This window comes from Phaseolus vulgaris, chromosome 9, assembly GCF_051622355.1.
Source record: "Phaseolus vulgaris cultivar YP4 chromosome 9, ASM5162235v1, whole genome shotgun sequence".
NCBI classification, from domain to species: Eukaryota; Viridiplantae; Streptophyta; class Magnoliopsida; order Fabales; family Fabaceae; genus Phaseolus; species Phaseolus vulgaris.
In genome coordinates, this window is record NC_143506.1 from 14,911,887 (window position 1) to 14,923,479 (window position 11,593).

Below are 11,593 nucleotides of genomic sequence, written 5' to 3' on the forward strand. Positions count from 1 at the left end.
CGACATACTGTGTTTTAAGAATTAATGCATAAATTTATTTAAACGATAAAAAAAAGTTAAACTAATTGTATTTATATAACTTTTTATTTGTAGTGATTTTTTTAAAAATTAAATTATTAATGCCATATTTATAATTAAAAAAAATAGTTTTTTTATTGTAAAGAATAGTATGTTATAGAAGATACAAAATTCAATGAAGTTTTCATGTTATGTAGATCTGTTCTATTAAAAAAAATTACGATAATACATCTTAAAACTATATTTACGTTAAAAATGCACTTATGTACTATTTCGATTTCAACAAATAGAAAAACATATAATCAAATTAGTCAAATAAAAATAATTACAATGACACGGTTTTGCTATTTACAATAAACCGCCTTATGGAGGTAACAAAGTTACATATATTATTTTACGAAAATTATTATAAAGACGTTGATAACATTAAATAATTTTTTTCTTAAATATATTGATTAAATATAATTTAAAAATAATTATTTTAAAAAAAATATTAAAATAAGACTAGTAGAAAATGGTTTAATTAATTTTTTAAGTTGAAATTTGTATATTTTTAATTAATTTTTTATTAAAAATTTTGTTCTACTTTGAATATTTAAAATTTATATATTTTTTCAATTGAGTCATTATCATGTAAATTAGATTGATGTAGTTGTTATTTTGCATAGTAATTATTTACATGCCTTCATATGAAAAATAAATAAATAAAATGTTTGAATTAAGTTTTAAAAGTTTAGTAAATTGAATATTTTGAATTGTGTCTCTATTAAAATATTTTTTTATTTAGTATCTAAAATTTTTATATTTTTCAGTTGAATTTTTATTGTCAATTCGAATGATATGGTCATTTAATGTTTTGTATTTTTAAATAGAACATCACGAATTGGACAATAAATAAAATGAAGTTCTGGAACACTAATTTTCTTATCAAACATCCTTGTTTCGCATCTCTATATGGTTGATTTTTTGATGTTTTGTTTGAGCCGTCAAAGTTAAATGGTCATGTTACTTCCATTGACAATATAGACTAAATTGAAAATATAAAGATTTTAAATACTTAATAAATCAAAAAAGTTGTCGACTCCATTTATTAACAATTGAAACACTCATAAAAAAAACTTAAAACTTATTCAAGTCATTTTTTTTCAAAGATTTTTTTTTAGCAGAGATATATATATATATATATATATATATATATATATATATATAATAGAAGTTGAGAGATATGATATTAATCTTGATAATCTTGTTGAAGTTGTTGTTGACTAGGTGGAGGTGGATCTCTTGTTGGTCAAAAGTTAACAAATTTCCTGAAGATAAGGGCTGCTTCAGGATCTCAGGTTGAAAATTTTGTTAGTATATCCTCTTTGGAGGATGTTCATGAATAAGATTATTTGCTATAAAAATATGAGTTGTTGTCTCTTGAAAATGATGGTCTTTTAGAAGGATTCTCACATATCAAATATGTAACTAATGTAACAAGTCTTAAATTAATTATGGTTAAATTGGTTACTTCGTTTCTCAAGATTTAGTCTTAAAAAATTGTTTTAAATATCTTTCAAGTGATGAACAAGAGACTTCAGAGTCATGTCTGGTCATCTTGACAACAAAAATAGTTGAATATATCTTGGTTGATATTTTCTTAGAAGAAACCAATTTAATCTCTAAGTTGTGACTGAAAAGATGGATAAGGAAGAATGAACTGGTTCAAACCTTCACGAGACCAGAACATCCTCCTAAATCTAGAGTGAAAGCCAATAAGATGATTTCCAAAAGAGGTCAACTCAAGAAAAAATAATGGTAATGACGTTTATCAATATCATAAGATTGTATTACTATTTCTGAATGCAAGCAAAGATTATTCTGATTCGATTTTTGAGATTCAATAGTTCATCTTTGTTGTCTTTATGGAAATTACACATTAAAGAATATTCTTTTGTTTGTCTTCTTGTGTTTATTTAATTTTTCTCTCTTTTAGTTTAAACTCTCAATGCAATTGCTTAGGCTACTCTTTCAAGATATTTCTTTTTTTGTTTTTTGTTTTTTTCACATAAGTTTGATATAGCCTCTCACATTTATTTATGTTATTTTTCATATAATGACACTATCTATAATGAATTTTATTAAAAAATATCAAATCCTTTTCTATTTTTAATATAAAGAGAGCTGTAAAAAAATAAAATAATAAAAACTTAATTAAAATATATAAAATTTAAATATTCAGTAGAAGGAATATCTTTTAAAATAACTCAATTAAAAATATTCAAACTTTTTTTAATTAAAACTTATTTTTATTATTGTATAGTTTAACTATTTTTTAATAGATTTTTATTATCACTTTTGATAAAAACTTTCTATTACCGGCAATAGTTTATTTGTTTTGGTTAGAGGGAGGGGCACAACTCTTCTTATTATAGGCACTATTAGTAATTTAAAACACTGTATTTTCCTTTAATGCTTTATTTATTTCACTTGTTTCTTAATGATCAATAAATGAGTCCCCACCAAAACCTACTCCATTATAAATTGTTCTCTTTGGACCATTCCACATCTCTCTCCATTCTTTCATCTTCAACCTCCCACTCCTCTTTACTCATTTTTCTGCAGACTATTCAGAAGATTGATTGGTAGCTACATACTGCATCGATTCAACGTTGTTCACTACATCTTCTGTCTCACAATATCATGCTCTTTGATATCTCTAACCCATGCCTTCGACTTGGTCTTGGCCTCCAAGATCAGTCCCAAGAAACTTGCATGAAGAGCCATGAACAAAGGCAGAAAAAAAAGGAAGCCGATCCACGTAACAGGGCTCACCCATCACTTAGGTTAAGACCACCCCATGATGACGCAAACAATAACCACCAAGTTACAAAGACTGATTCCGATGAATATTTTAATTTTCACCCTCATGCTTCTCCTGCCAGTGCAGTGTCTTCGTTTTTTAACTCATCAAGCTTCATCAAGAGAGAGAGAGATCAGTTGGCGGGTCAAGAACTCGAGTTAGAGGTAGAGAAGTTTCCCTCGAACTTAAGGGTTGTGGATCTTGATGAATATGGTTGCTCCAAGAAGAAGCTTAGGCTCACCAAAGAACAATCTGCAGTATTGGAAGATAGCTTCAAAGAGCATTCTACTCTCACTCTGGTATATTTCATTTCCAACTCATCAATCAATAACTCTTAACATCTCTTTTCTACTTTTCCAAGAAAGATTTGAACGATTTTTATATTTTCAAGATATTAAATAATTTCTTTAAGGGCTGAAAAGAAGATATTTATGGTACCACATAAATTTAATGACAGAGGTAGTACTGTTATTTATTTATTTTACTAATCAATCTTTCATTTAATGAAAGTTCTCTCCTCCTTCTTGGTTTTTGGCATGTCTAATAAGCTTTTCAGTTACTGATCCGAAAATAGTAAATGCATTAAAGTTTTTAGACTTTTCTGAATGCAGTTATCTAATAATTATTATCAGTTATTAGTCATTTCTAGTGGATATACTATTTACTTTATTAGGTGTAGTTTAAGTTTTTCTAAATTTTTTTAAATCAAGCATTATTTACATTTTATTTCAAATAAATATTAAGACTAATTTCATAAATCAAATAAATGAGAGAAATATTGTTCACTAATTAATTATTGTTGCATTAAAAATTATAAACTAATTAAGTGGGAGAATGATTTAGTATTTTAATTTATTTTATAGAAAATACTATAAGAATATTTTAGTAAAAGTTTACAATTCATTAACTTATTTAATATTTTTTCAAATATGTGAGATAAAATCTTAAACTTATAAAGTAAAATGGAAGGTGTAATCGTTTATTAATGATTAATCTCCTGTCTCAGAATATCACGGTATTTCTCTAATAGTTAAAGTTCAAATACTAATAAGGAATATGATTTTGATTCTTAATATGGATGATGATGTTTTAAAATAACTATTGTTGGCATTTGCTTCAGACACATAAGCAAGAATTGGCAAAGAAACTGAATCTGCGAGCAAGACAAGTGGAGGTATGGTTTCAGAACAGGAGAGCCAGGTGAGTTATAATTGCTCTCATATTTGGACTACATATTCACTACAAATCTTTAAGAAGTTATTTACATAATAATTACTATAATGAAATAATGAAAGATAATAATCATTGTAATTATAATATATAGTTATATATAAAAATATATAAAAGAAGATTCATTATAACTGGTGTAATAATTTTTTTTATTCTACTTTTATTTAATATATCTCATTTTATTAATATAATAAAATATTTTTTCATTTCATATGAATTACTTAATTTTATTTTTTTAAAATTAATATTAATGTACAGATTTTATATGACTTCTTTACCCTTATCTTAGTTCTTTATTTTAAGACAATAAAGAAAACATACTCTCACACATTTTCACACAAAATCTCACATATAAAATAAAATAATCTTTACTTTTAATCATTATTTGCACTCCATTTTTTACTTTTTTTCAATTTTGACTTATCCAAAATTATTTTTGTATGTATGTTACATTTCTATCATCATAAAAATTTAGTAAAAGAGAAAAATGTGGATACACAATAGCAATCGCACATGTATTTTCATTAGTAATTAATAAAATAGATTATTTGTCTAACTATTTTCTTTACGTATACATTATTTCATATTTTAATATAAGTTTTAATAACCTTTTTTATTTTGATAATTGTCGTAATAATTACCTTTTAACTCTATTTTATTTCTATAACTATCAAAATCATTATTTCTTTTTTACAATCTTATTTTATTTAATTACGTATAAACCACATCATAAATCTTTCACTATTTACTATTTAACCTAGATAATTTACTATTTATTTGTTTTTATGGATTTGTTGAACATGTAACGAGATGTTTCTTATTCAATTACTATTGTTTATATAAACAATGTTATGTATGTATTTTGATCAATAAAAAATATACTTTCCAGGTCAAGAAAACAGAATAAATAAATAAAGCACTTCAATATATACTTTTAGTATTTGAAGTACAATATTTTTTAAATCAATGATATATATAGTATAAGATCTTCAAATTTAAAATAAACCATTCATTTAAGTTATATAGATATATTGTAATGATATTGAGTGTGTGAATAAGAATATATAAGTGACTGGTGGCAATATTATTGTTTCTAATGTCATTTATTATACATATGCGTGGTAGGAATAAACTGAAACAAACGGAAGTGAACTGTGAGTTACTGAAAAAGTGCTGCAAAAGTCTAACAGAGGAGAACAAGATTCTGCAAAAAGAGTTGGAAGAGCTTAAATCGATGAAAACAGCATTGCAGGGACCCATTTTTATGCAGCTTCCAGTGGCAACCCTTAGAATATGCCCTTCCTGTGAGAGAATTTGCGGTGGCAGCGGCGCCACCACCAACAATGGCTCCTCTCCCACCACCAACTCCACCTTGCTTGTGGGCCCAAAGCCCCCTCATGATCACCACTTCTATAAAAATAACTATACATTCACACAATCATCTGCAGCTTGCTAGCTACCTACCTAAGGAAGCTAAATAATACAACTTAATTAAATATTAATAAATAAAACCTTTTTTACTGTTAAAAATCATTTAAAATTATGATAAAAGTGTATTCACGATATCCCTTATTTTTATCATTTTTTATAATTTTTGTTTCTTAAATAGTACCTTGTGTATATACTTGTTAGAATTTTTTTTTTTCTTACAAGAATATTTCACTTCTACCAATGATATATATATATATATATATATATATATATATATATATATATTTCACTTTTACCATTGTTATATATACAGTATCATCCTCCTCCAATTATTTAGATCTATCTTGTAATATTATTGTAAACATGCAGCTTATTGTTAATGCATGTGATTAAGCTACAAGAAAGTGTATTAATTTTTGCGAATCTCATTGGTTATGAACTACAGAGTATGGGCTGATAAAAAAATGGATTAGTGAATATGATTATCCGTTGATTAATCTTTAAATGGCAAGAACGATTTACTTCTTGCATGTGATTTACTTGTTGTACATATAAATAATAATAACAATAACAATAAATATATTTTTTAATAATAAAGAAAGAAATTTATATAATAATTATATTAGTTATAAAAAAAGGTAAAGATAAAAATAATAATGTTATTTAATATAAAAATAAGCTTTTGTCAAATATTTATAATTATAAATATTTTGGTTAAAATAATTATAATTTATAAATAAATAAATCAAATTAATTTTTTAATAATTTTTAAATATAAGGGTAAATTTGTAAACTTACATTTTTATCAATTAAAAAAAATATAATTTTAATCACACTCTCATCAGATCACTCACAAACTTTCATAAACTTTTTTAACACTCTTTACTTTATTTATCTTAATCCAAACAACTTCATTTTCTTCACACTTTTTCTTTAAATCATCTCAAATCAACTTTTTCAGATTTATTCCCTAATCGAAACAAAGCATAAATATACAAATGAGATAGTTATTATACTTCTTTTTAGAAGTATAGAGAATCTTTCATTAGTTTTGGGTTCTACTCCTATCCCTCCTATTTTATGTTTATGAACAAAGTTTATTAAAGTTTGTGAGTGATGTGATAGTTGTAAAAATATTTTTATTTTTTTTAAATGTATAAAAGATAAGTTTACAAAATTATTCTTATTTTTAAAAAAATTAAATATTTAAATAATAAAATATGAGATATGTTTGTATAAATTTAATTTAATTTTATTTGAACTTCAAATAAATTGATATAAAAGACATAATTTTATTTTTATTCTTTCATAGTTTTTATATTTATATTACTAATTTATTTTCTTTTACTATTATATAAATACATTGATATTATTATTATATAAATACATTGATATTATTATCATATAAATATATAATTTTTATTATTATATTATATTATTATAATAATTAATTATAATATTATTAAATTTATAACCTAGTCCATTAAGTTTAATATATAATCTATTATGTTACAAATTTTTATAACATCATGGATTTTCATAATCCATTAATTATCTTATAAAATTTATAAAAATACTACACATCAAACAACTTAATTTATTATGTTATAAAATTTATAATTAATTTTTATTTATTTATAATATAAATATTTTTTATTGTAATATATAAAGTGTTATTTTATACGTGTATAAAAACAGAGGGTAATTTTGACTTTTTGACAATAATATGTAAACTTTTTTAACTTTCTTGTCTTTTCTTCGTTCCACAGAGGAGGCTGATTTTATTCCTCTCCCAAATCTTTGTCTACGAAGCATTAATCTTATAGAAGTTTACCTTAAAGCTAGAAGTCACTTCGGAGGATGCTCTTCAACATCAAGATATTTTGGGTTCTAGCCTTGTAGAAGAAAATTGTTTCATCTGCGAACTGCAACAGATTCACTTCTAGATTTTTCTTTCCCACCTTTATCCCATCCAACATTTGTTTTCTTGCAACCTACTTAACTAATTCTGCTAATCATCCCATCACTATTAAAACACAGGAATGGAGCTAGCAAATTCCCCTTTAGTTGAAACGAAATTCTTTGTTGAACTTTCATTAACTAATAAGATATAAATTGTACATGATTCTAGACAACTTTTTATTTGCTTAATCCATTTTAAACAACAAAAGCTAGTTTTTTTTTATCATATAATAAAAGAATTATCAATTAACTGAATCATACACTTTAGAAATTCACTTCTTCAATCACCTTACTTTCTTCTTTTTTTTCTCCTTATTTCATTCACTTCTTCGATCACCTTACTTTCCTTCTTTTTTTTTCTCCTTATTTCATCCACCACGTCCTACAACATTCTCTAATAAAACATCTATCTTCTATAAGTGCACATTGTTTATGGTTAACGAATTTTTGTAAAACTCTCTTATTTATGGATTGTTTTTGTTATTAGGGATGATAAAGTGGGTCGAGCCTAGGGTCGGTCCACCAACCTGTCATCATTTAGGTGGCATGGGTCAACCTTTTGAATCCGTTATAGTTCGTATTGGTTTGGTATACCTAATTTGTCAATCCGGCTAGGCTAACCTGTCAACCTTACCTTTTTTATTTTTGTCACTTTTAAAGAGAAATCTTATGTTTTTAGAATTAAAATTGGTGGTGATCAGTGTTTTATATAGGACTTTACTTACATTCATTTCTTTATACATAGTTTAATTCATTAAAGTATTGTTGATATTTACTTTATTTTGTTTGACATTAAACCTTCTTTGATCAAAATATTAAAGTTTGATTCATTTTATTGTCAAAGTGATATCAATAACTACAACCAAATAAATATATATAAAACAAAAAAATTATAAAAAAATTTGAAAAGTGATGGATAAGCTCGCTAGTTCACCATATGATGAGGAGGATTACTAATTTCAACAATGATATAACTTTGAATGGTTAGCCCGATCCACCTCATTTTTAGTGGGTCATTGGCAAATCGGGTTAAATCAGATGGACCCATTTTGCGCCTTCTATTTGTTTTGTAAGCTTGGTGACAAATTTATAATTTTTTAAAATGGTAATGTTGTTACATCTTATTAATCCTCTTAACATTATATAGAAAAATAAGTAAAAACACAATTTATAACTTAAAATATTAAATTAAATTTATTTTTTATATTTTGAAATTAATATTTTTATAAAATATTTGGTATTAAATATAAAAATGTTAATTTTTCTTGTGTATTATTTCATAATAGAAAATTATATTTTGACAATTTTTAAACGAAACATTCACTTTACAATTTACTTTAATAATATATATTAGTATTTAAATTTATTTTTTTAAAATATGATTAAAATGTTAATTTTTTTTCTGCTGTTTATCAAAATATGAACACCCAAAAATAATATACCTTTTAAATTTTTAAAAATAAGATTTGAAATCACTAAATAGAAACTAATTTTAGAGACAAGATTAATTAGTTATTATAATGACTAAATTATATACTACTTTAGAGACTTAAAAAAATGATTGGTATCTAAAGTAGTTTTTAAAATTATAAAGTAGTTTTTAAATTGGTATCTAATTAATTAATTGGTATATAATTAGTTACCAAAGTTTTAGCTACCTATTTTGGAATCTAAATAGTTGGTAGTTAAAACCCATCTAATTACCTACACATTTTAGTTGGTAGCTAAAACCTACCTTGGTAACTAATTATATACCAATTTAAAATTTATTTTATAATTTTATAACCTATTTTAGATACAAATAATTTTTTTTTAATTTATAAAGTATATCTAATTTAATTAATATAATGACTAATAATTTTTAGTTTTTAAAATTGATTTTTATTTAATAATTTTTTTAATAGTAAATATTTATAAACTCATAGATAGATAGTTGATTGGAGACAACCTTCAGCACTTGGTCATTTATTTACTGAGTTGATTTGACTTGAATAAGAAGCCTCTCTATGTTATGTAATTTAAAACTGGTTCAATAGGTTTATACATGGATATAAACTAGTTTTGAGATATTAAGGTTGTTTGAATGGATATAAATAGTTTTTGAGATATCCCATCTCTTCACTTGTACGTACTTTTGACAAATAGTAAGCTCTTCATATAGGAACAAAACTTGAGTTTCATGGAAACAGAACACATTAAAATAAATAGTAAGATAATGAGAACAAAATTGTAATTTAGGTCTAATGAAATTAATACTATCACTATTATTTTCTTGATTGAAAATAAACTATTTACTTTTTAACTATTATTATTCTTGCTTCTTTTTTTAACAGAACCTGAAACTAATAGATACTGCTATACTAAAGCATTCCAAGAAGAAGTAATTTGGAGACTGAAAGAAACACAGAAACTTAAATGAAGCGATCCTTGCAATGTTTTAAACATTCACAATTTGTTTAGATTATAGAATGTAAGAAAATAAGGAAAGAAAAGAATATGTAATGACAAATAAATTTTTTCAAATTAAATAAAAAGAAAGTAAAAAAGAAAAATTAAAGAAAAAATTACCAATTAATTATTTAATGTGATAAAATAAAAATATAATTAAATATGAATAAATATTCAAAATACTTATCACCCCGTTTTTACTTAAAAAAAATTATTTCATTACAAATTGATGTCTGCTTAAAATATAATAGTAGATTATTTGAATTGCATAATTTAGATAATATTATGCAAAAGAATTTAAAATATAAATTAAACAAAAAATAAAATTCAATCACAAAATCTAGGTAGATATATTTTTTTCCCTAAGAATTGATGTAGATTATCAAACTTAAATAAAAATTAATAACATCTTCAACAACATGAATGGATGATATATGCTCAATTTGAAAAATTATAGTTATGAAACTGGTTTGTTTTGGTCGCAGAGGATAAGTTAATAGAGAAAACTGTCACATGTGAATAAACTCCAATGTGAAACTATTGAAAGATGTGTTTTAATAAACTTATAAATAAATAGTCAACACAATGAACTGTAATTCATCTCTTTAATTAAAAAACTGAGAGATAAAAGATGTTGCGAAAATATTTGGTTCTCTTTCTTTTATAATATAATGTAATTTTTTTTAATTCAAGCTTTAGATTTTATGCGTACTTGCTATAAAAAAAATTATTAGAATAAATTACTAATTTTAATTTTTTTTAACAAACAAATTTTTAACATAAATTATATTATAATATTATAATTAACATTCTGATCAATAATTTTATATGAAATATTTTAATATCTTATCCCACATTAAACATAAATTTGTCACACAAAATTCTAATGATTTTATTTGAAGTATAAAATTTAAATTAAAAACGAAAACCAATATAAAATATAAGAAAAACAAATATATTTAATCTTAAAATAAATTTAGAAATGAGAAAATAACGAATAACGATATAAAATCATGAATTTCTCTACAATAATTCGTCAGACGTGAGACATTTTTTGAATTGTTGTCACATCTCTATCTCAACTATCTTTTGAAACTAATTAGTTAAAATGGTTGATGATTAAATTTTCACGGATTTCTAATATAATATTTTGTTCATCGGTAATACGTTCTTAAGTTCCAAACATTTTGTTGATTTCTAATATGTGGTTGGTAATTTTAATTTATATAGATTTAAATTTTTTTTCTTATAAACAATAAACATAAAAATTCGTTAGAACAAGTCTTAATGATTTGATTACTTACTACACTATTATACTTTAATACGATTAAATTGGTGATGTTAGGTTTCTCTTTCAAAACAAAAACAAAAATTATTAAATAATTTTAAATCACAATATTTATATTGATTTTCATATAACATGTAATGTTTTTAAAATTAGAAACTTAGATACGCATGGTATAAATTTTCTGAGACTATAAACAAACGATCCTATTCCTTGAGCATCAAAAAAATTATTGGAATAGTGGATTTTTCTTAATTTTATATTTCTTTTATCTTGTTTTTGTTCTTCACATCGACACTATGGCATTGTTAAACATCTCCTTCCTTGTTAAGCTTAAAGACGGAACGATGAAGCTGAAAAGGAAAGCCACGATA

General features: G+C 23.9%; 1 protein-coding gene across 1 annotated transcript; it reads left to right on the forward strand.

The window, feature by feature from the left end:
* Window positions 1-2,561: 2,561 nt before the first annotated feature.
* LOC137822907 (homeobox-leucine zipper protein HAT22) lies at window positions 2,562-5,765 on the forward strand. Its single transcript, XM_068627932.2, has 3 exons — window positions 2,562-3,162; window positions 3,984-4,063; window positions 5,219-5,765. Exons 1-3 carry the CDS (start codon window positions 2,704-2,706, stop codon window positions 5,547-5,549), a joined length of 870 nt encoding a protein of 289 aa, XP_068484033.1. The 5' UTR covers window positions 2,562-2,703; the 3' UTR covers window positions 5,550-5,765.
* Window positions 5,766-11,593: the final 5,828 nt, after the last annotated feature.